This window comes from Protobothrops mucrosquamatus, unplaced genomic scaffold, assembly GCF_001527695.2.
Source record: "Protobothrops mucrosquamatus isolate PMUCROS unplaced genomic scaffold, P.Mucros_1.0 scaffold_60, whole genome shotgun sequence".
NCBI classification, from domain to species: domain Eukaryota; kingdom Metazoa; phylum Chordata; class Lepidosauria; order Squamata; family Viperidae; genus Protobothrops; species Protobothrops mucrosquamatus.
The window spans coordinates 276,156-301,848 of NW_015386136.1; the positions used below are offsets into that span (position 1 = coordinate 276,156).

At 39.0% G+C, this 25,693-nt stretch overlaps 1 protein-coding gene across 2 annotated transcripts in view; it reads right to left on the reverse strand.

The window, feature by feature from the left end:
• Positions 1-19,087: 19,087 nt before the first annotated feature.
• AFTPH (aftiphilin) overlaps positions 19,088-25,693 on the reverse strand; it is a 42,272-nt gene continuing 35,666 nt past the window's right edge. The window contains exon 8 of one of the 2 annotated variants that reach the window (XM_015812287.2): positions 19,088-20,764. In XM_015812287.2, the coding sequence (XP_015667773.1) occupies positions 20,620-20,764 (145 nt within the window). In that variant the 3' untranslated portion in view covers positions 19,088-20,619. The remainder of the gene's footprint in view (positions 20,765-25,693) is intronic. The other variant, XM_015812278.2, reaches the window with a different exon arrangement.

Here is a 25,693-nt window from a genome sequence, read left to right on the forward strand (position 1 = left end):
GAAGACGGGTAAGATAAAAGTTGGATTCCGCCTGTTCATCCTATAATTCCTGTGATATGCCAAAGATCCCCTAGCAAATGCGCAATATTGTTTTTTAGGCATTGTTTTCTATATTAACCTGCTGTTTCCACATGAGATGTAACTCTACCGAGCTAGACGGCCAGTTCAACAGAAGATTATAGAGTGAGAGGCTTTTTTTCAAGATTCCTGTCACTCTAGATCAGAGGTGGTGAACTAGGGCTCCTTTATCAATTGTGGACTTCAACTCCCAGAATTCTTGAGCCAGCATGGCTGACTAAGGAATTCTAGGAGTTGAAGTCCACAAGTCATAAAAGGGCCATAGTTCCCCTCCTCTGATCTAGATCATCCCTCCAGGATAAGTGATCATTTGTATATGGGGAAGACACACCACTGTCCAGTCTCAGCTGCATTTATTTCTTGACCAATACTTAGGGGATATCATTTCTGTTCCATTTAATCATATTAATAATTTAATCATGACAAATTAAAAATGATGAATCCAGCAAGGCAATAGTTAAATCTATGGTTTTTTTTAAAAAAAGCTGCTTGCTCCTTGTCTACCAACACCCTTGCTGAATGTGGGTTTTAGAAGAATTAAAGATGAAGAGGGAAATAAGACCTTTCCCCCCCAAGGAAAATAGTTCTCATTGCCATCCTAAACTACCCCAGAATCTCAAAATAGGCTGAATTCATACTGCTGAAATGTGGGCATTTCAGGGACATTTTCTAGAGGCCCCAAATTGAATGCTGAAGGGCCACATCCTGGTTATTTCTTTCTGCACTATTGGTAAAATATTTCCAAGTGTTAAATGACAATTTATATTGTAGTTTTGAATGATTATTGTAGTTTTTGCTGAGATTTTTCTTGGGTCTCAAGTTATGTTAATATTCAGAAAGCTAAGGAAATTTAAATTAAACTGTGAATCAGTCACCTTCACATGCAATAACTTGCACCAATGGTCTCGGAGAAAATAAGGTGGGCAAAGAAAAAAAGGGGTCTCTGAAGTTGGTGAAACAATTCAAAACCTTCTAGAGGTCTGCTAAATTTGAGGCAATTCCTTCCCTGAGTAACTCTAGGAGAGCCCTTTGTGGAATAAAGAGGTTTGCTCATGTAAGAAAACCTAAAACAAACATATCAAAGCTGATTATGGAAAGATGCTCTGTTTGTGATTGCACAGATAGAGGTGTCATTTCCAGCCAGAAGTCACCAAGGCTAGAAAATCTCTTCTTAATACAAAATCTTATTTTTAGGTTTGTGCCTAGATATCCAGGGCAATCTGAAATCATGCTCCCACACTCTTTTCAAACTTTTGCATTTGGGGTTGTTTTGGTGCAGAATCTGGTTCTTTGTGTTCACCCCCCAAAAAACCCCAAGTGGATTGATTTATACTTCTCATGTAATGTTTATACTCTCTCTCTCTCTCTCTCTCTCTCTCTCTCTCTCTCTCTCTCTCTCTCTCTCACACACACACACACACACACACACACACACACACACAGAATGTTTTTTCTTGAGACAAGAGTTTTAGGAAAAGATTTCTGAATAGAGGGAGCCCACAGTACAATTTACAAGTTATGGCACGTGAAGGCCATTTCCCCACTGCTGGCTTAACACACCATAATATCTTCTTTGTGTCAGCAAAAACTATGCGCTCATAAATTTGGTTGTCTGGATCATTTGAGTTGGGAGGGATTGTTTGCCAAATTGTGTTTTTCTGATTTGTGGGTGTGCCAGAATACCTTTTTTTTTTTTTTACCACTTCTCTCTTCTGCTGCAGTCACCCTTTTCCTTCAGCAACTTCAGCTGTGAGCAGGAATTATTCATAAATGCTACAACAAGGAAAAGCAGGGCTCCCTTATCCATGCCATTTCCAATTTACCTTTGTGCCATTTCACCTTCCAGATTTCTTTCATCTCTTCTCCACTGTAGAAGCATCTGTTAGTTTATGCAGGCCAAAACATTTGAACATTCAACTGGAAGGCACAGTTGCCAACACCGTGTCAGGAAAGCCACTGACCTGGATCAGTGTCAGTGTCCAGGTAGTTTTCTTTCCTTGTACAGGCCTCATCACTACACTTTCTGGAGTAAGTGGTTGTGATTGTAGGTTGTATAGGTGGAAGGAGAGAATCAGAGAAACAGGAATAGATGGAGAAAGATAACAGATTCTGAGCAGGTAAACTGATTTATTTCAAAGGGCTGGCTGGGTTATCCCGGGGCCAAGTCCTAAATAGGAGAAATTGGTGTAGGAGATGCCATTTAGTCTCTGAAAGGGGGCATGATCATACTTTGAATATGGCTAACAAGAGCTGTGGTGGCGTACTGGTTAGAATGTAGTATTGCAGGCTAATTCTGCTGACTGCCAGGAGTTCGATCCTGACTGTTTCAAGGTAGACTCAGCCTTCCATCCTTCTGAGGTGGGTAAAAAGAGAAACCAGATTGTTGGAGGCAATATGCTGACTCTGTAAACTGCTTAGAGAGGAGAGATGGGAGGGGGCGGAAACTGCAGCATCACTGTGGTCGGTCATAAGGGAGACACTGTAATGCTAATTAACTAATGCTTACTTAACAACCTGCTGCATTCATTTAACCGCGGCATCAAGGAGAGCAGGGGGAGGGACTTGTTAAGCAAGGCTGTCTTAACACTTGTCATCACTTGTGACCATAATGGGCAGGGTTCATTACCATTCATAGGTTGAGGGCTACCTGTATGTTGCATAGCAGAGCCCGTTTCCAAACGCATCCTTTCTAGAAACACCTGTAGGGCCCAAAGGGTCCCATAAATATTCTGAGGAAATATAAATGATGGCTGGCAGCAGCCCAGGGTTTTATTTGTAAATGGGCCAGTTGCCCAGGAAAGGTGTGTCACATGGAGCGTCCTTCAGCAGAGGAGACTACAAAGGGTGACATGTAGCCTTCAGATAAAACAATACATGGAAACTGGTTCTGACTTCCATGGAAGCGCTCAATTTTATAAAAGGCCATTACACTAACTATTTGGTGAGGGTGAACAAGGGCTCTCAAAATTCTAAAGGTGTCTACAAAAAAACACTAGGGAAGGCCTGATTTAATAAGATTAGAGAGTCATAACTTATTTTAGCATATTAGTAATTGAGAACACCCTCTTTTCTCAAGCTTGCCCAGGTCTAAAAACAGTTCATTTCCCAGCCTCTTTTATATCGCCAGCCTGGAAGCATGGGAATTTTAGTGTCCAAATTCTTCATTTCTAAAATAAGGGTAGATGCTTTTGTTTTAAACTTTATATAATGTAACTTTAACAGAAGGCCTTAGGATAACACAACAGAGACTTGCAACAGCAATTTCCCACTGATAAAACCAACTGATAGACATTCAAAATATAATGCTAAATCACAGGATTGCATAATTATCAACACAGATGCTAATTTATTCCTATATTGTTCCCAATTCCTTCCTATATTGTCCACTATTCCTGATTGGCTGTCAGTGAGAAACCTATTCAGTAAGCTATTTAATGTTTTTTTTGGGGGGGTTGGTGGGGGGGAGAACCGCACAAATGAAACAGTAGCATATAATCCACTGTTGTGTGTTTGCTCCCTTGTTACTATATTAACAAGGCCTTCACTATGAGTTTGTCTTAAACAATATATGATCAAATTCCAGATTTGAGAGTAGAATGTATGTTTCTTACTGGCTAAAGAAACTTTAGTAATCTTAGAAAAATAAGTGTAGAAGTCTAGAAAGAGAGATACAATAAATTTTAAAAGAAAATGTTTAGAAGACAAGACAATGTGTCTCCATTCATACTGCTTTCAGTTTGATTGATTGACTAAATCAATCAAATATATTTAGGAGTAAGTCCTGCTACGCAAATCCTCTCCATTTATCTGGGAATAAGCCACATGAAACTTACTTCTGATAGGCATTTGTACGTAGTGTACAGTATAGTATATATTTAGTAGCAATATGTAAGTCAGCTATATTTACTGTTCAGCTCACTTACTGAGGAAGTATTGCCGTGGTATTAGTGTAATTATCCAAGCATCTCGATCATCTCCAAAACAAATAATCAAGGTCATGTCAACTGGAAAAGCAACTCTGTTTATGCATGTTTGTATGCATGCATGTACAAGTAGTAGAAGATTAGCAATTAGAAGCAGATCACATTTATAAGTCAACTGGCTGCAGCATTAGAATTCAAAAGAGCCAAGCAGGATCCTGCCAAGATGTTATCCTAGTTTCCTCCTAAAACTACATGATCAGGAGCACAACATGCCCAGTGGTTTCATAGCAATAATCCTTAGGAGACTGGCATTTTAGCATAATATTCAGTAATCTACATCTTTGACAATCCTTACAAAGGAAATACAACAGCTTGCTTGCCTCTTAATATCTGACTGTAGGTAACATCTATGATACGCTGCCTGTATGCTTTCAAGGCTACTTTGAGATTGACCATGCCAAAATCTTAAAGGTTCCAGGCTATAGTTCTGTTACAAAATGGTGACTTGATAATAAAGTCTACTGAAATCAAAGTTGGATTATCTGTGAGATTTGAAATTAGTGGTGCTAGGGTTTCCTCTTGTCCAATTCTATCACACATAACAGAATTTTGCATCTGAACCCATCATATAATAGAAAGAACCAATTACTTCTTCAGGAATGCAGAAAGTTACATGTAATAAGAACGGCTTTAAAATAATTTCATCAGTTCCTGAAAACATCTATAACTCATTTCTGGTGACTTCCTTAGTCTGGAAAAGTGTTTCTAAAACATTCTGCAGTCATGGACCACTAAATCATCATTCAAAAAAGTGGGAGGACACCCAATTAAATAAATACCTCCCTTGTACATTTTTGGCAAATGAGCCTATACTTATGGTCAGGGTGCAGGGGGCCAGGGAGTCAGAGAGATATAAGCAATATTGGAATGTTGCTGGATTGAGATGCAAGTTCTGCCCGTTTTCTACGTGCCCTGTTACACTGCATCTAAAGGACAGAACTTGTGGCAAAACACGGCAACACTGACAAATCATTCTGACCAAAGCATCAGGCCCAGGTGGATGTCACAGGTTATAGTGGTATCTGTGAGTGTCTTCCCTTCCCTTCCATTTTACAAGGCCTTTTAATACTAAATATTACATCAATAATTTTAATTCAGAATTTAATACTGATTTGACAAGTAAATTCTTTTATGTGTCCCATATTCTAAAAACATGTTTTTGTTGGTAATGAATGCTCTGGTATAATACTGACCAGATACAGGAGAAGTACAGGATTCTCCCCCCCCACACACAAATGAAATCTCCTTTTTAGATATTCATGATTGTGTTCCCTTCCATCTAGTATAGTATCGGTAGTTGCAGACCTGGGGTCAGTAATCCCACTCAAGAACTGTTAGCTACTGTCAGTTTTCTGAATGTCAGTAACTCAATTGTTGGGCAGAAAGATGCTTGATTCGTGCTCTCTAAACAGATCAGGTTTGTCTCTGAGGCAATCCACTCTGTCTTCTTGCTTCTTGGATCTTGGTGTTGCTGGTTCCAAGGGAGGCCTCCCCTCTTCTCTCTAAGGGCTCCCTTCACCTTCCTTCTTGCCTTGCTTTTCTCTTCATTCATCCCCAGCCTTTGCTGTAGATGGATGCAGCTGTTTCGCCCTCCCACTGCTTCCTGGCCTGAGGGAACCAGGCGAGGCCTAAGTGTGGGTGGCAGAGCATGACAAAAATTCATAACAAGAGAATGATGTGAAGGTTTCCTCCGCTGGCAGCAGTATGGGTGTGGTAGGCTAGAGCAAGGCTCCAGTTGAGATTTCTTACCCAGGTTGACCCATTTCCCCAGCAGCCCCAAAGTTTCTTGCCATTATGAGTATCTTGCACCATGGTTAAAAAACCTGAGCTACACAATAATGATTGTTTGGCTTCAAACCTTAGTTAGGCCATGGAAACTTTGGAAAGCATCCAATTAATTATGTGAACACATCCATATAATTTTGGGGGTAGCAACATGGGATTAATTTGACCCTGTCTTCTTTTGAGGGTTTGGGTTTTGTTCTTAACTTTACAGTCTAGTTTATAGAGATTTCTTAGTGGTCTCCATTCTAAGTATTAACCCAGTCCAATCACGCATAGCTTTTTCAAGTCCAGCCAAGTTGGCTAGGTGCTGCCATCTGCTGTGACAGGAATGATATTCTTTCTACAGCTGCTTACAGTTTAAAAGTATTATGGAGGAAATGTACATAAAGTGCCTTCTCAATTAGAAACATCCAAGGTGTACCGGAGTCTTGAGTCTGAGGAAAAACTTTGATGCAGCTAGGGGTTTACATGCAAACAGAAATGAACTCTAAAGCTGTTCACATAATTTTTTGATTCTGCAATTGTTTTGCCTTATGCAGAATTTATTGGGTCCTGGAGAACATTTTCCCATTCTAAATGACCTGCTGCTTCTTTTAATACATGCACACACCAAAACATACACAAGGATAAGAGTGCTGGCAATCCAGATCAGGCAGCCCCAAGGAAGATGTAAAGAACTGAACCTCTGACTCTGTCTTTTGATTTCTAATGTAACCCATCTGGAAGAGCCTTTATATTAACTGAAAAGGGACATAAATTTTCATTTGTCTCTTTCTGTAGTTATAGGAAAAATTCAGCTGCAGACTCAGATGAATAGCATTGGAGGTTTAGCAATGATGGTTCTGCAAACCTAGGATCACATAAATTTGGCTTATTTCTATAAACACTGGGCTGGGACTGATTTTAAGATTTTTATAGTAGTTCTCTCCTCCATTCACCCCATTATAATAAGGAGAGAGAGAAAGAAAAAGTCTTGGTAATTTCTGTAACTCCAGAAACAATATTATAGTACAGTGTTTCTCAACCTTAGCAACTTTCAGATATGTGGATTCAACTCTCAGAATTCCTCAGCTAGCATTCTGGGGAATTCTGGGAGCTGAAGTCCACACAACCTAACATTGCTAAAGTTCAGAAAAACTGCAATAGTCCCTTATGTACAAATAGACTTTCCTTAACCAATCCTTCTAGTTTTGTTTCAGTTTGTCTATAATTATATGAAGATTTTACAGGCTGCAATATTTCTTATATTACATAGGTATCTAGAAAAGCACAAATTCCTCACCTGCCTTCCGTAATTCTTGTAGCCTCCAGATTTTCTTTCTCCTTCTCCTTCATTTGTGACATTCTAAACAGCATTTTAAACAGGCATTTGTTCTGAGTTGATGAGAACTGGGTAACCACTTCCTTATTAAATTATGTTGGTTAAGGATTGATAGATTCTTTATTTTGTATTTTTGAATCACCCAGAGAGGATTGATTAGCATATAACAAGTTGTAAACAAACAAACAAATGAAAAAAAACTAAGAGAGGGTATAGACCAGGTTACCATCCTTAGGCACACCTGTGACACATGCAGTCTTTCTTGCAAACAATGAGGACAATGCTCGTCAGTTCTGATATATTTTGGCCAGTATATCAATGAAAGCCCAGTTTTATCCCAAACATATTCAGCATATTCTGTGCAAGGTACAATCTCTCTTTCAGATATTATTTTGCAAGCCAACATATTGTTGCCTGCATCTGACTAACGAGGAAATAAATGGAGTGTCCTGAGCCACACTCACAAAGGCAATGTAAGATATCGTGGAAATGAAGAAGGTTGCATGAATAGGAAGATACAGTGAATTAAGTGGTGTAAGTTAATTATGTTACAGTTCCTTTCTGTTTTCTTGTTTCACATCTCTTAGGTAGAGGACAGGAAGGCCTGGAGGAACGTTGTCCATGGGGTCGCGATGGGTCGGACACGACTTCGCAACTAACAACAACAAGGTTTTTGACTTATCACTTGTTATTCCTTTTCTGCATTCTCCATAAGTGTTTGTGTGTGTGTGTATGCTTCACAACATTCTGTTTGACCTTTTTATGTACAGGTTGGATTATATGTTCATTAGGGAAACCTGCAGATGGCTTGAAAATCATATTGTAAGAATGCTCGTGAATGATTCCTTATTAAACTAGACTAGAGGGAAATGTTATGGGGTGCCATGAAGTTCATTCCTAGACCCCTCTACTCTTGAACCTTTTCAAGGACTTGGAAGAATAGAGACATTGCCAATGACACAAACTTGATTGGGATAGAAAATAGCTAGAAATAAGAAAACACATTCAGAATTGCCTTTACAGGTTAGGGAAATGGGCATAAAATAATAGTACAAAATTGAATAGAGAAAAATGCAAATTCTTCTCCTAAGAAACAGATAACCAGGCCACAGGGACTAGAAGGTGATATTAACTTTGCAACAATAGTTGTTCATAGGCTAAATATGAGTCAGCAGTGTGGCATAGCTGCTACTGCCATTTTATTGCATTATTGCACTGCATTATTATTGGCAGATTACAAAATGTTTTATGGTCAGATTCAAGGTTGGGTTCCCCCTTGTACTTCACTATTGTACAAACAAGCCTTAGCAACATTTCTTTTTTTTTCTCCCTGCTATGACACCGCCTTCATTTAACCTCCAGCATATGTAAGATGCCTTAAGTTGTATGTAGTCTGTAATGAAATTTTCCTTCTTATTTTGACACTTCCTAGCACAGCCTCAAGATGTGTAAAATCTGTTATATGGGAGGCAAAGTCAAGTGACCAAAAGTGACACTTCTAATATGGGCATGCTCCCTTCTCAACTCCCTGGTGCTACTCTGCTGTTGCTTCCCAGAAGCACTAAATGTTGCATGAGCCTATCAGAAGACAGCAATCACGGTAAAAATGCATCTGACTCAGATCTCGTGATTCTGATCTTGTCTTCAAACTTTATTGCACTTGAGTCACCACAGAGTGTGGTGTTAGAGGGAGGACACAGGAAAGACCCTAGAAGTAACACAGTCTACAGCAAAACTTCCCCATTTCTGCTGCAGCACCATGACTGGTAGCTTTCCCACCAACTGGTTGTGTGCCGAAGAAGGGAAGGCAACAATCCAGAAGAGCTATTTTACTCATCATGAACACAAAACTGAGGGAGCCCCATTTGGCAGTGAGCCAGAAATTAAATGAGGATGGGGCTTGGTAATGGAAGCTCCAATTTTTATCTACTGTGGTTTTTAATTAACCAAAGGCTGGGCAGATGTCATTCAGTGGGGAAGAGATCTGTGCATATTGGTTTGTTTAACCTTGAGAACATGATTGGATTTTTGTTTAGCCAGACGGAACATGGTTGGACTTTTCAAGAACCTGAAGGAATGTCACAGAAAAGAACACCAAAACCTATTTGCAGTCCTTCCAAAAGGCAAGGCATGAAAGAACGGTCAGAAGTTACTGGAAGGCTGCTTCTATGGAACCTGAAGAAAAACGTTCTCTGAGTGAGAGCAGTTTCAAGAGGATTCCCCTTGAATTCCCTTTGGCGGCATATGATTAAGAAGTTGCACCGCCATCTTTTTGGGGACCTAGGGACGGGACTAAATGGGCCCTTCCAGCCCTATGAGTAGCAGGGTGAAATTATGGTTTTAGACGAGGTAATAGGCCAAAATGTCTTCCTCTTTTCATGTACACCATTTCCCATTTTTTTCAACCTTTAAGCATACTATTATTCTTTTGTTATAGTCTTTAGCAGCGCTACCAAAACAAAGACTACTGTATATTCTTTTACTTGGCATTCCTTTGTTCTGCAGAGCACCATCTCATGGTCCAAGGCAAAAGACTATCCTTTACATTGGCAAGGGCCTGAGAAAGGCCCAAGAACTCTGCTGGAAAGAGAGCTGGTGATAGCCCTACATTTCATCAGCCCAGAGCATCAAGCCTGTTGGGCTGGCTTTTCCAATGATGCCAGCATTCCCACTTTAATAACTGGGAGGGGACAGACCAGCCCCAATGGCTGCTCTCATGGGGTTTGGTTGCCTTGCTGGTTTAATCTGGTTTAATCAAAGCCTGAGCCTTTAAGTCACTGCGGGGGGGGGGAGGGAGAGGGGGGCGACAGAAAGCAACCCTGTGAGATCCTCACGGACCAGCCCTCACATCCAATTGCCTTGATTGAAATGTAAATCTTTCAAACAGCCATAAATAAGCAAAGGAAAGGGAAAGCATGAACAATATCGTTATCAAGGCAGTGTCCAAAGTATAAAATCTAAAAACAAGATAATACACGTCTAGTCTAATACTTTGGGAATTCCCAGTATTTCTCATCCCTGCATGAATATCTTATTTTACACCACTCACGAGTCCCTCTGTGAGGGAGATGGATGGTTTAAAAATGTAATCAATAAATTAATTAATTAAATAAATAAATGAAACAGCTCGCTCTTGCTTAGTTTTTCCATATTGCCCAAGCTTAGGTTTCTGAAACTCTGTGACTATACATTGCTCTAAACTGAAACATGCAGAGTAAATGAAGACCAGCACTATCTTTTTTAAACTGAAATACATGTAATTTTAATTCCAATCTACATCAAATTACTGATGTTTGGTCACAAACAAAACTTTTCCTTTTTTTTGTTTGAACTCAACTGAAATGTAACTTTGTTTTTCTGATGTAGACTTCCTCTCTTTGGGTAGAAGAGAGATGCATATTCCATAATTTCAGTTGAATTCAAGGAATTATATTTTCTGAGTGGAATTTAGGATTTGAAGGAAAAAATTGCTTCGAAGTGCAACTGTTTCGACTAACTGCATCATTTCCTAACTGAAGGGTCACACAACTCTATTTTTATTTATTTATTTATTTATTTATTTATTTATTTATTAAATTATCTGCTTACCATTTCTCAATAGGGAACCCCCTAATGAAAGCAGTTTTTAAATCTATTTAAAAGATTTATATAATTGCCCATCTTATGCATCATAAATCCAGATGGCTCACAAATAACAATCAAAACAGGAAAAAAAAGCATAAAACCCAACACAAAAATTCCACCCTGGTACTCCCGAAAGCAACATCTCCCACACACATCTACAACTTTATTGGGCTCCAGCCTTACACCACCCGAGTACTGATGAGAACAGCAAACTCTTTAGGGCTGGGGACCTGCCAATCTCAGGAGAAAGGTGTTTCGCAGAGCAGGGGCAGCTATCAAGAAGACACACAGCCTTGGTGCCAGTAAATGGCAGTATTTAAGGCAGAGGTCCCCAACCTTTTGGGCACCAGGGACTGGTTACGTGGAGAGAGGTTTTTCGGCAGACCGGAGGGGGCGTGGTTTTGTGTGCTGCCTGCATCCTGCAGATGGGGCTTTGCTTGTTTGTGTGGCCCGGTTGCTGGCATGATGCGGCCCGGTACCGGTCCATGGACCGGGGGTTGGGGACCCCTGATTTAAGGGAAGAGACCTGGAGCATGGAGCGCTCTATCAGACCTGGTGGGCTCATTCCAATGATTCATAAAAAGTCAAATGGTAGGTTCTCTGTACTATTAAAATTACTAGGAAAATTAAAATGACACCTTAAAAAATACCTATGGTATGGGTCTTAGTTTACTGTAGGATGATTCCCAGGATAGGAGCCACCACCAAATGCCCTACAAGCAGCATACCATATGTTGTAACACACAAACTGGCTTTCCCAAGAAAATCATATATGCTGATGCAATGGTATGTGGGAATGACCTTGGGAGACAGGTTGAAGAGACGCAGCCCCGGGGTGTGTGTGTGCAGATAAAATGCAACTTAGCCTGCAGCAGGAAGGTGAGCAGGGCAACAGGCTTCCTAGTTTCTTGGGTTATAAAAAGGATGGGGGCGGGGAATATACTTTCAAACTGTTAATCTTTTAATCATAATTTGCCTTTTTATTGTTATTAGATGTATACTGTATATTATTATGGTTTTACTGCTTTTATCATGGTAAGCAACCCCAGAGTCGCCTCATGGTGTGATGGGTGACAAACAAATAAAATAAATAAATAAAATGTAGGCTTACAATAAAGTAGAATTAGCTCATCTAGCCATGTTTCCAGACTAGTCTACCTCACAAGGCTGACAGCTTTAGAATCTAACACAAAGTAACAGTTAAAAGTTTCTTTCTATCCTAATACCAGCCCGTTGCTTCATTTCAAGCGTTGGCATTAGCTTACCAAATTGTCAACAGATTCTACTTCAGAAGCTGCCTTGATACCAACAGTATGAGCGTGTCTCACTTCCTCATGATCAGATCCGGGGCTCTGGCAAACCATCAGATGATGGGGAGGGCAAAAAGGAACTCACTCAAAAGGAAAAATTGTTTCATGAGGCCCCGGTATTGAAAACAAAACTTCCCCGTCTTTCCTTTCTTTCAGCCAAAAGGGAGGACAGGGGTAGGAACACAGAGCTCCAGATGCATAAGGAGACAGAGAAGAAAGGCAGAAAAACTGGAGGAGGGAAAGCGGGCTGCTAAAGTGCTTAATGACATGGCAGCTGCTTGGCTTGGACGTGGCTCCAGACTTCACTCAGTAATGCCACGTTAAACTTGCTATCTTCATGACAGCAGCATGCAGCACCATGTTTGCAGTTGGGATTGCTCCTCCCTCCCTCCTTTCTTTCCTCTCCCTGTTTTCTAAACTGCTTCAGTTTAAGCAGAGCAAAGAGATACAGTAATTTATTTCCTGTGATAATCAGTCATTTGGATTGAAGACAGCCTTACCAGCACTGGAACACAATCCCATCCTGCACAGCAGCAGCAAAAGCCACTTTATGATGGCACCTGTTTCAAGGGATGCTGACTATATACTGAATAGCTTGGGGGCTTCTCCATAGGTAAGCAGATGGGCACTGCTGTCGTTCACCTTGCATGTCATGAGGAAGGCTTGCCAGATCTGCACTGCAGATGGCAACAAACAGAAACCTCTCTTTGCTGCCCCCTAGTGGCCACGGGGTTTTGCACTACAGAGAGCCTCTCCTCCCACTCCAAGGAGAGGGAAAAGGTCACAGGAAATGAATATCAAGGCATCCACACCAGCCATCCAAATCATGCGTCTCTATGAGTCAGGCCATCCTGTATGATGACGGTCCAAAAGACATGAGCAGAGACACATCAGCAGAGTTGTTGTTTTGGGAAGGATTGTTGCATAGCTGCCATTCCACATGTTAAGCTGAGAAATTAAAATCAGAGTTCCAGTTCAAGAATAACCAGTCCTTAAGTGTACCCATTGTAAGTAGGTCATTTACATTTCTTTTAATAAGTGAGAAATTGTTTTCTAAGCACAAAGATGCAGATTTCTCGTTTAGCTGCACCAACCCCCCTCATGCAGAATTGATAAATTATCTTGAAAACCAGGAGCTTCAGTGTCAATCTCAGCCTGCTGCAACTTGGGATCCTTGAGAGATGCTATGATTGAATGGGGTTGGGATGGAAATCACTTCTTTCCCATGGCTGATTTTTTTGCATGGGTCAGTTCTTCAAACGATGTCCTGGCAAAAGAAACAATGAAGGTTCTTCTTCAATTTGCTACAGAGCGACATTGGCAAACTATCCTCAGAAATTAGGGAAATAGGACATAATCCCACCCACGGGGATCCATGGAATTAACCAAAAAGCAGGATGGCTTTTTACTTCCCAAGGCCATGTTTTTTCAGAGGCAACTCTCTGAAGACAGCCCTGAATCTATTGGAGAGAAATATAATAATAATATTGTTTTCTTGTGGGCTTTGAAGAGCTGTCTGGATTGGTTTGGCAATGAGCTGAGCTAATTACTATTTTGGGGGCTAAACCTCAACTCCTTTCCATATCAGGCTGATGGGTTCCCATCTATCTCCATTTGTTCCAAGAGTGTTTTTGCACAGCATTTACAGAAGGATGAGGAAAGAAAGAAGTTTCATGGTTCAGCTATAAGATAAATGGAGAAATGAACAGAGCAATTCACTCAGGCAATGGTATCTAACTATAGTAATGTTCTTAAGTGCCAAGAACATAATATTGTTTTAATTATTTAGCTTCTAGGGACCAAACATTAGTGATAGAAGCACAAAACAATTGAAAGAGGATAGAAGGATTAGACAAGTCTGTAGAAAATAAGTGAGGCAGAGTGGAGAATAAATAAAAAGAAACTAGAGTCTAATATAGTTGAACAGAGCCATATGTCTATTTCTACTAACAAAGGCAGAAATAATGTAAATCCCCAGTGAAAACACATTGCTAGTTAAACGAATGCTAGGTTGGATAAGCAGTAACCATTTATGAATACATTTTGCAACTGTTCATTTGCTTAAAAAAAAAGAATTAGCAAATGTATTGCTTCTTCCATTCATTCCTTTACTGTAAAAATCATCTTTACAGTGTTTAAGGCCATAAAAAGGGCAAATATATAATAGGTTCCACTCCTTGACTAATTTGGTATGATTAATTTATCCCCCAAAGTTTATATATCAAACAACTGTGAAGTTTTATTACACCCAAATTAACAGATGCAGTAACATCAACATCTTTGTTTGTATATGGATGAAAATGAAAACATTCTATTTTTCAAGGATTTTGTATCATATGTAGCAGCTCTTTGAATTATTTGATCAACATATTGAATTAAAGCTATAAGGTTTCTGTGATGAAGTTATCCTGTACCAAGAGAGTCAGTCAACTTTCCTGCTACAGAACCTCTGAAGGTGCAATGGTTCAGAATATACAAAGCTCCAAAAAGAAAAAAAATCCAAGATTACTCAGCAAATAATCCAACATGTGTTTTAAATGTAATTATTGCTGCCCTTGGGGAAAGCTTATTCATTTATACACTCTAATCAGCTTTCCATTGGCACCTCAAAGTTATTCAAGGGCAGTTCAGATCAATATCACCTGATACAAAGAAATTTGTGTGGCAAAATTACCTTGTGAGGCTAGAAATAGCTCTCAGTAATGCACTGAATGGCCCTGCTCCCCAAAAGTTACTAGCCATGTCAGCAGACCTTTCTGCTATCCCTTTTTTTTTTTTACAAAAGGGAAAAAAGATTTTTTAAAAAAATAAAAATAAAACTGTTAAACAAGTTAGATTCTATTTAGAGTTAGAAATTTAAGACTTAACTCTTGCTAGATAATGTAATTGTTCCATGATGTTTGGCTCAAATGTGTCTTTTATACTGCCATAGTTGGAGATGTACACACATTGCAGTAGTATTCAAATTCAAATATCTTTGTAGTGATTACCGGGCACCCAGCCATATGCCTGTTTGTAATACACAAATGAATATTTTTCCATTTACATATGTACAGCAGCATAATCCAGACTAATTCTGTAGACTAGTCTAGACATAGTGCAGAACAATGCATACTCACATTGATCAATCCTGAGTTGGCAACTCATTTTTAAAAAAGAAGCGCTATCTTGATTTGAGCAAGGTCTGAATTAACAAGCAATGTTAGCTCCACCTATTCACTTGATTAAAAAAAAAGATACAAAGGCTTGGAAAACAGTAACAAATGTTTAAACTGAGACTATGCCAGTGGTGGCGAACCTATGGCACGCGTGCCAGAAGTGGCACTCAGAGCCCTCTCTGTGGGCACGCGTGCCATGCCCCGGAGATGGCAACCATCCCTCTTCAACCAGCAGCCTGCTAACTCGCTGAGGTCCCATATGGCCGGATGCATCCCAACACCCATGTGCTCGCTGGACTCTGTGTGCAAGGCTAATGGTGTCAGGCAGCTGCCGCCCCGGCCCCTGCCTCACCTTGCCCTGTGACAATGACACCCCCGCCCTGCCTCGCCTCACCCTGCAGGACGACCCACCTGCCCACCGCCCCACCTGCCAGAGACCCCCTGGATCTCCCCCAACCCTGCCCGGCCCCCACAGGCATCCCTCCCCACGAGCAACATCAAGGTGATCACGCCCACCTTGGCCACACCCAATCTGCCATGACCACCACAGCCACGCCCACCCAGTGGACCACGCCCACCTGGCACCCGGTGATAAATAAGTGGGTTTTGGGTTGCAGATTGGGCACTCGGTCTCTAAAAGGTTCGCCAGCACTGGACTATGCTCTTTGCTCAGATCTGCATTGCAACTAACCAAATATAGCTAGAAGGCTAGGAAGAGTTAGAGTTCTGTAATCCCTTGCTGCCATCTAGTGGCCATTTGGACTTTTGCAGCCCAGATCTGGTAGCCCTGCCCATGGGCTTTCTAAAACAAATTAAACTGAGAGTGCACAGGAAAACTTACTTAACATGGAAGAGGAGAAACATTCACATATGGCTGGCAAGAGGATTATGATTAGGTTTTGCCTGTTCTGGAAGGTCATTAGTGGTATATAATGCTTTTCTCTTTCCTGGTGGAATTTTGTCCTTCCTGCTGCTTATCATTTCCCTTTCCATCTAGTCAACACGATCTCCTTCAGAAAATAGATGAGGAACTACCACATGTAGCTTGAATGATTATGAAATGCTAGTGACAGAAGAAGGGTAACTTTTGTCCACATCAGAAAGGAAAAAAAGAGTTTTCTAACCGCATTTTTGCCTGCGGTAGGGATTACAGAAGAGGGACTCCTGCTTATTAGCAAAAGGCATTCCTGGAAGTGGGCAGCTCTGAAAATTTTGCAATAGGCTCAGTAACAGCTTAAGAACAGAAGGCTTGGTGCAAGATATACTGTGTACAAGTCAAGGTTACAACAACTGCAGGGCAGGTGCGATGCAGAGCTCCATTAGATAAGGAAGCAAAAAAAGGAATTCCAAGCATATTTTTTTTCCAAAAAAGGCCATTTTGGACAAGAAAAGGGTTGCAGGGGGAAGGCTAATAAGAGGGGAGTTGTAAAAATTAATATTTTAATGCAGAGGAGCCCTTTATGAAAAAAAAATTAGCTATGGCAGGCCGCATTACAATGAGTTATCCAAGAAGCCTCCCTAGCCATGTTTGCTTCTGCTCAGCTACCAGCCCTGCACATTGAGAGAAATTGAGCAGCTGTCCCCAAAGGCAACTGTCTAAAGACAGCAGCCCAGCTTGCAGCTGGCATTTCCACACCAACCTTCTCTCTCCCCCCCCCCCCCCCCCCCCCCCCCCCCCCCCCCCCCCCCCCCCCCCCCCCCCCCCCCCCCCCCCCCCCCCCCCCCCCCCCCCCCCCCCGTCCTTCAATAGCTTACCAGACCAGCTTTGAGTCTTGAGGTAACTCTCAACTTCCATTCTAAGACAATAGCCATTAAGCTCTTTCCTGCTGTCCCTGCTCAAAAAAATGGTGTTTTAGGCCATGGCAACAAAAGCAGCTGCGGTTACCATGCAGAAGGCTGTTCCAAGTGGAATGGAAGAGAAATAATGTTTCCGCTGAAACGATCTTCAAGTATTATCAGTTAACAATGTCATACAATCCCACAGAATGTTAATTTAGCTTTGCAGAGCTTTAGCGCAATTTCCTGCAATGTTTTCATGGAAAATAGTAAGCAAATGCTCACTTCAAAAGGAGCTTGCTCAGGTACAGAAAAAAACCCACAATGAAATCCTCTTCTGTAGTCCAAGGTGAATATTTCTGAGTTTTGTTCATGCTTACTTTGAGGCTAAACGGCTTACTCTTCATAGCCAATTGTTTGCAAGATTCTCATCAGTAAACAATGATTTTGACTTAACTTTATATATGGTATCTCTGGATTGTTTCAGTGCCTTTTCAAAGCTGGCATGAACACACAGCTGTCTTGACATATCTGTTACCCAATCTGTCCCCTTAACTTTCACATGGCACAATGCAATCAAATCAAGTGTTATCAATAAAGTTTAAGCTAGATTTTCTTTTTAAAAAATCTTCAGTCATACAGGTTCTCCCTTGAATTTTTAATTTTATTAGGATTTATAAACTAAAGTCGTTTTCAGATCTGTTTGGGATATAGGATATGAGTCAAATTCCATTTGTTTAGTCTTGGGAACACTAGGAGGTTTTGCACCCACATGCGACCTTCATATTTGCCTGTTTTAATCTTTTGCCATCAATTTTGCTTCTGGGCACATACTGAAAAATACTCCATTCACTGAGTATATATGTCCTTTATGGGACAAATTCTTTGATGTTTTCTATGCTGGTTCTTTAATTATTTTTACTGTAATGAATGTGGCAGGTATATTTGATCAGTTCTCTGTACCCATCAGATCAGATTTCAGCACTTTTGAAAATTGGCAAAGTTTTCTGCTGCTTCTCCACTTCAATGGTATGCTTAATCCAACTCAGTCAGCTTCCAAGTTACCCTCCATCTCATAACTGTTCATGACTGCTGATTAGCTTGCTGATTTTAAGTTGTTGCTGTCTCTGTTCTGCATGCTCACTATTTTATCTCATCCACTATCCTGAAATTAATAAAATTAAATCTAATCATGTAAAACCAAGGTGGATCTTTGAAAAAAATAATCCACTAGGATGTGAGAGTTTTTAGATGCAGGAGTCATGAAAAGCAAAGTTAAACATTATACAAAATTCTTTAAATTGCTGCCCCTGTTTCTTTGCAGAGGTGGCAATCTATTGGTTTTCACCAAGCTAAAATCTGTAGTCTACGGCACTTTCCATTTCTTTTCTCTGAACTCAGTATCAAGATGATTTTTATTCCATCTTTCTGGATAGTAAAGAATGGAATACTGTATTGTATCAGCTATTTACTCAAACTTTAATATTTCTGACCAATTGATGAATATGGGAAGACTGGTCCTTAGAGAACATCATTTCCATACTTTACAATTACGAAGGTGAATGGGATCTCTAAAATCATTTAGCTGATCTCAACCTAGCTGAACCTTCAAACCGACTCAGAAGGCCCATTATCACAGCATGCTGTGTGCAGTATTATCTAGATCAGGCATGTCAAACTGCCAGCCCACGGGCCAGATGCGTTACACTGAAACCGCGCCCACCCCATTGCCAGCAATGGGGGAAAAGTAGCAAGTTTGACATGCCTGATCTAGATCAATGAAGTTGAATCAACCCCTTTCATTGTCAAATGGATCATAACCTTCAGTAAATCCCTTCTAATATTGACTTGAATTTCATTTTTTTTTTCTTTTCCTTTCCTTTCCTTTCCTTTTTCTCCTTTTCTACCATCACACCCTACCCTTTTATTTCCTATATTGTCATACAACATTGTCAAGAGTTTTCAACTGAATATTGCTATATGATATTTTTGTTTGTGTGATTTTGTGTTAGTGTTGATTCCTGGTGAGTGCCTGGACTAGTCCATGCAGTTTTCCTGGCAATGTTGTAAAGAAATTGTTTGCCATTTCCTTCTTCCTTTGTATGTAAGTTTCCTGCCTTCTAGCTTAGAGTCTTAATTACTACACTAAATTGGCTTTCTGTTTTATAATACTTCCATCACATTTCCTATTTTCTGTCTCTTTATACACTTACCTATAGCTCTTCAATATATCTGTCGGAGAAAATTAAGTGAAGCATTTGGATTATCCTTAAGCTTCCTAACTAAGATGGGACTGCTTAGGCCCTCAGAAGAAACTGTAGGTAAGGTCCCAAAAGATCCAGTTCTTTTTAGACAGGTATCCTGAGAAGAAGGAAAGAATTTTCCACATACCAATAGGAAATAAAATTATATTACGTTTAAATTAACAATATTGCATGTTTTGTTACTTCTTTGGAGTAAAAAGCCGTTCAGGTACACATTTTCTTTCCATGTATGGAAAAAGGGAATCTTCAGTTCTGCCTTCAGCAGTATTGAAATCATAAAGAGAACATCAGTACACGCATTAACAGACTATATAACTTTATTTGTTTATTTTGATTAGGCTAAGAGAAATTTGTACACTGAAATTTCAAAAAGACCTCAGGCATGCACATGAACCTTGTTAGAGGTTGTTCTACATAGCATTCTCTTTTTTTCCATAGGAATTTCCCCAAACATTTACAACCCATAGTTTTTTTCTGTACATACAGCCTAAACCATAGCAACCTATGATTATGTCAAATTTACATTGTGCAAAATCAAACATAAGAATAGTGGTACAACAACAAAAAAAATGTAACAAGTATATTTCATTGTAAGACATTCAGATAGTTTTGGTCCTTCCATCTCAAACCATATTGATTACTAGGTAGATCACAACAATCAAATGGCTAGGTAGCGATCTATTACTTTTCTAAAATGAACCCGAAATAAATTCTTAAAAGATAATGTCAAGATAATGTTATTACTAGAAGGCAGAAAACTTAAAATCAACCATCAAGTCCCTAAAAAAGAAAAGGCCTCATTAGATGAAAAGGGCCTTACTAAAAAAAACAAACAAAACAAAAAACAAAAAAACAAGCCCCCAAAACAAAAGGCCTGACCCATTTTTTGGAAAAGAATTTTCATCAAACGTTAAGTGATTCATTCTGACCAAAACAAAACAAAACAAAACAAAAATAACACCTGGGAAATTTCATGAAGAGCAAAAACTGGGTGTTTTCATTTTAAAAAAATGTTTATAAAGTTTTATAAGAAGGACACAACCAGTGTATTCCACAAAGACAAATGTTTACACCCCAGCACACAGAAAAAAAGGATGTTTTCAAAAAAGGTGCAATCCTCCCCAATTATTTACATTTTGTTTCTAATATAAATCCAGGGCTCCAGTATGTAAATAAATATACATTACTATGTATATCTTTCTAGTGCTGCTTACCAACAAATCACCTGAACTTGGATTTTTAATTAAAGCAAGATAATTTGTAGGTCACAGAAAAGAGCTAGGGGAAAAATTAATAGAAATTGTCCAATCTACTTCACTTTTAGTCTACCTTGCCTTGGCAAACTGTTGAAGGTGTCAACGTAGATGGAAACATCAACACCTTGGCATGCATGAAAGACAAGTCAGGAAGGCTAGAAATCACCTTGGCAGCTTCGTCACTGAGTTGTTCTTCCTTTTGGGGTTTTCTATTTAAAAAAAAAAAGGTCGAAGACAAATTGTTTAGTATAACCAGAACCAGTTACAGAAGAACACTATTTAGAGAAAATGTTTCCATCGACAAGTTCTATTTGCAGCACTGCTCATTGAGGCAAAACTCACTGCTGGTATTGCAACAAGAAAAATGATATGGTTCATCACACACTACTTTTTGAACACAGTTCAGGACTTTGTCTTGTCAAGTCAACCCTGCACATACAAGTAAAGCCTGTGCAAGAGAGTAATCCCAGTTTTATCTTAAAATAGATTCTGCATCCACACACATAAATCTAAAATTGTTCTGTTGACTGAAATTTCATTCTGACATTCTGAGTTTAACTACATAAAGAATATGTAGGATTCGGTCAACATTTTCTTCATTGAAGACGCTAACTCCCATTAACTAAGGATCCGAACTTCTGAAAACCATCATTTACTGTATGTGGAGAGTCTTCATAGATAATGTGGGGTCTCCACATCAAGAAATGTATGGAGTATAGAGCAATAAGAAAACAAAAATCTCCTGCCCTTCCCTGTTCAAAGGAAATTCTGGGTCATGATTGGGAGGGAGAGCTGGGGAAGAGGGTGTCTTTCTTTTGTGTAAATACAACATTTCAAGTTCAACTGTTGCCAAGCTTGATAACAAGATGATTCTCTTGTCCTTTCAAGCCAGTCATATGACGGTAAGTTTTATTGCTCTCCACTGTTCAAATGGAACTGCATGAAGAACAAGCAGTCTGCTTATACTCACTCTTAATTTTAAATTTGTTTCCTACTATCACATGCCTCACTAAACACAGAAAGACCTTAAATTTCCTTTTGGAATTGATATCTCTTTATAGTACAGCATGATATAAGGCTCAAATCAGGATGGAAGCGGGCATAGTATATTCATAAATCAAGGGCTGATCTCAAGTTTGCCATTCTCTATTGCTCATCATTCTGACCAGAATAAGCAGGCAGACAAAAGTATAAATACACTTAACCCATTCCTTCAATCACATATTGTTGTGCACTCGGGCAGACACAAGTCCCTTCAGGTTACCTCAACATATACAACTGTGCAATGTTCACAAATAGATGCAAAAGATCTATGAATCTGCTTAATTTAACCCCAAATGCATATATTTACTTGAGTACCATGAGATTTCCATAGTGGCAATTTAAGTCTGCATACTCTGCTGACAATATAGACTTAGCACTCCTCTTTTTAAGAACAGGGTTCTTTCAAGTGGCAATACCAAAGTGTAAATACATTCCTGCAATACAAAAGTATATTTCTATTTCTATTTGTTTAAAATATTTGCAGAGCCAAAAATCTCACTAATGTTCCTCCTGGTTAAGTTTTTGAAGGAGGAAGGTGACAACTACTATACACTCTCTTTGTTCATAATGCTTTTTGCAGATTTTAATGGCTAATATTATTCTTTGGGAGTGGGAACACTTTATGGGCATTTTTTTAGATCTCTTTTATTTGCCTGCCAGTACAAAAGCAGATATGTTTAACAATGATAAAAGCAGTATGTTAACAGTAAGAAAAAAAGACAAAAATCACTATTGAGGTAATACTTTTTAAAAAGTCAAATGAAGGTTTACAAAAATAAGCTCTGAGATTTCCAAGACTTCATCACCCAAGATGAAGAGAAGAACAGTGGAGTTGGTGTTAAGCCAAGTTGCATCAGACTCCGATCTTTGATGATGAGAGTGCCCAGAGTCATGTGTCAGGCTTGAGTAGCAGAATGAATTTTGGGGAGTGGGAAGCATAAATAAAATAGGATGCAATGCCAGCATGTTGCACTTTCCTAATTTTGTTCTGGACCTACTGCAAGGTATCTGCAGAGCTTTCACAAAGGCTGCTGTAAGTGATAAATATAATAATAGGTTGTTTGTAAATATACAACTCTTTTTGAAAAAGTAGGCCTTCTATCAAGGTTTCTTTGATAGAGTAGTAATTGCTATAAGAAGGGAAAAACTGAGAACTGCATTATACCATACTAGATAGTACAAATAATTTCAGTTTGATCCCTCCAATTACTAAAATCTATTTTTGTACACATTTTGGTCTGTTTTTAAATTTTAGTATAAGTTATACTGAGTCCTGAGAATCTATTTTTTTCATAAATACATTGAAGGAAAAAGTAGTAGATCCTTCAAGAGTTTTACATTTAAAAGTTCCATCAACTTCTCTATGAACTTTGCTTAAACCTCTTCCAGTAAAAAAAAAATCTTTTTGAATGATGGACTAAGGTATAAAAAATCCTCTAAAATTGGAGTAACTGCATTCTCAAATCATTGGTAATAAGATTAATGAATATACTTGCAGGTATATGGAGATATTTAGGTTGGGTTCAGCTTACCTGCAAGCAAGCTTCTCCTCAAATATTTACAGTAATACTTTTTAAAAGTGCCACTATACTCTGTATATACTTGTGGATAAACCAAAATACAATGAAAAATGTGCTAACTGCGGATAAGCTAAGTGTGAAAATTAAAACATGAAAATTTCAAGGGTTGTCTTATCAGTAGATGGCACATTTTGTCATAGTATTTTGGTTAAAAATTTAAGAATTGGCTTATCCATGGAGGGGCTTACACACAAGTATATATGGTGCATTACACAACAATATTTGTTCCTCTCATTTGCCTTCATAAAATTCAAGTACTAAAGGTATCAAAATAGCTGTTTTTCATTCATCTGATCCAGGTTTTAATTTCCTCTCCGATTTTAATGCCAAACACACTTTCCTTGAATGACAAGTTTAACTCATTCAAAAGCTGGAATTTAGCCACAAAGTAACACAACTTCTTGTTTTTTCTCCATGTTTTTAAAGGACCTAACAAGATCATAACTTGTTCTATATAAATATAGCCATTTCTTTTTTAAATCTGCAAACTTTGAAATAACCTACTTACTCTTACCAGCTAGCAAACATCTTCATGTAATAGTTGGGGTAGGAGTAAGGGGATTCTAGTTCAACACACAAGATGGTAAACAATCAAGAACGAAGAAAACTGGATTTCATGAAATAGGTCAATTTGTCAGCTGCTACTTGTACTTCATCTAAACTGGCACCAATCTTTTCGCTTGCAACACTTTTTGGGAGAATAATATAATATGTGCCTTGTACATTTGGTCTTACTCAATTATTTTTTTTTATTAATCCCATGTGCTACCAGTATGATGGATTTGATTTCTATCATATTAATTTAAATTACTAATAAGGGAGATTTAATTTAACCATTTAGATCTGTGCTTCTCAACCTTGGCAACTTCAAGATAAGTGGAACTCAACTCCACAAGTCCACGTATTTTAAAGATGCCAAGGTTGAGAAACACTGATTCAAATCACAATTTATTGACTAGTTAGGAACATTCTGTAATCATTTCTAGTAAAAGTGCATATTACTTTTTATATAGCTTTAATGCATTTTCTTCAATATTTAAGAGAATGATGCATTTTTATTTTTGGAATGTCATTAAAAATGTGATGATGATCTTAGTACCAAGTAAGCAAATATATACGTGATTAGTAGTTATTAATGAACATAGAGGTTTGGAGTCTATTTTTGCCCTGATTTGGTGCAAAACAATTGTCACTCACTTTTATATTTTACTAATAATCTTGTTTGTTCTAGGTACTCACTTCAATAAACAAAATGTTGTTTTTTAAAAAAAATATGTACATGCATTTGTTTAATTATCTGTATTATTAATAAACAATGGCTCTACTCCCATGACACACTTCACTGAGCAATAGGAAGTTATGTTTGTCTAAGAACATCTAAATGAGATTAACCGACTCAGAAGGGCAGCTGTTTGGGTCTCTGTGAGGCAAGATGGCTACCTGGCGGATTGTCTGGCACGCAGTATCACTGACTTATTAGGATGCAACTTGGGGAACAAAAATATGAACAAGCAGATGAAATGATAATCAGGGCCAAAGATCTCAAGAGAGGGTTTAAGAGAAACCACCTTAGGCCACAATGTGACAATTCTATTTTTGCTCAGATATTCTACAGTGATTTTGAGAAGCTTATCCAAAAAGCTCTGATCAGAGAAAAACATTTATGGTTCTCATAAAAGAAGAGGGTCGCAACTGGTTCCCCGAAGCTCTCATATGCAGAAATGCTTCTTTCAAAATCTTCAATAAGTAGGAGTATTTCTTAAAATGGTGCTTCATTCAGGCTGCAAGGCCATACGTTTCTTTGCAAATAATTACAGTTGCAAGAAAACGTATGTGAACCCCTTGGGATAACGTGGAGTTTTGCATGAATTGGTCATAAAATGTGCTCTGAACGTCATCTAAGTCACAACAATAGAAAAACACAGTCTGCTGAAAATAATAATACACAAACATTACATGTTGCCATGGTTTAATTGAACATAACATGTAAACATTTACAGTGCAGGGAGGAAAAAGTATATGAACCCCTAGCCTAATGACGTCTCCAAGAGCTAATTGGAGCCAGGAGTGAGCCAACCTTGACTCCAATCAGTGTGATGATATTGGATGTGTTGCTGACAGCTGTCCTGCCCTTTAAAAACACACAGCTGTTATGGGTTTACTGGTTTCAAGAAGCACTGTCTGATGTGAACCATGCCTTGCAGAAAAGAGCTCTCAGAAGACCTACAATCAAGAATTGTTGACTTGCATGAAGCTGGAAAGGGTTACAAAAGTATCTCCAAAAGCCTTGATGTTCATGTGTCCACGGTAAGACAAGACTGTCTACAAATGGAGAAAGTTTAGCACTGTTGCTACTCTCCCTAGGCGTGGTCGTCCTGTAAAAATGACTGCAAGAGCACAGTGCAGAATGCTTCTTGAGGTAAAGAAGAATCCTAGAGTGTTAGCTAAAGACCTACAGAAATCTCTGGCACATGCTAACATTTTTGTTGACACATCTACAATAAGGAAAACATT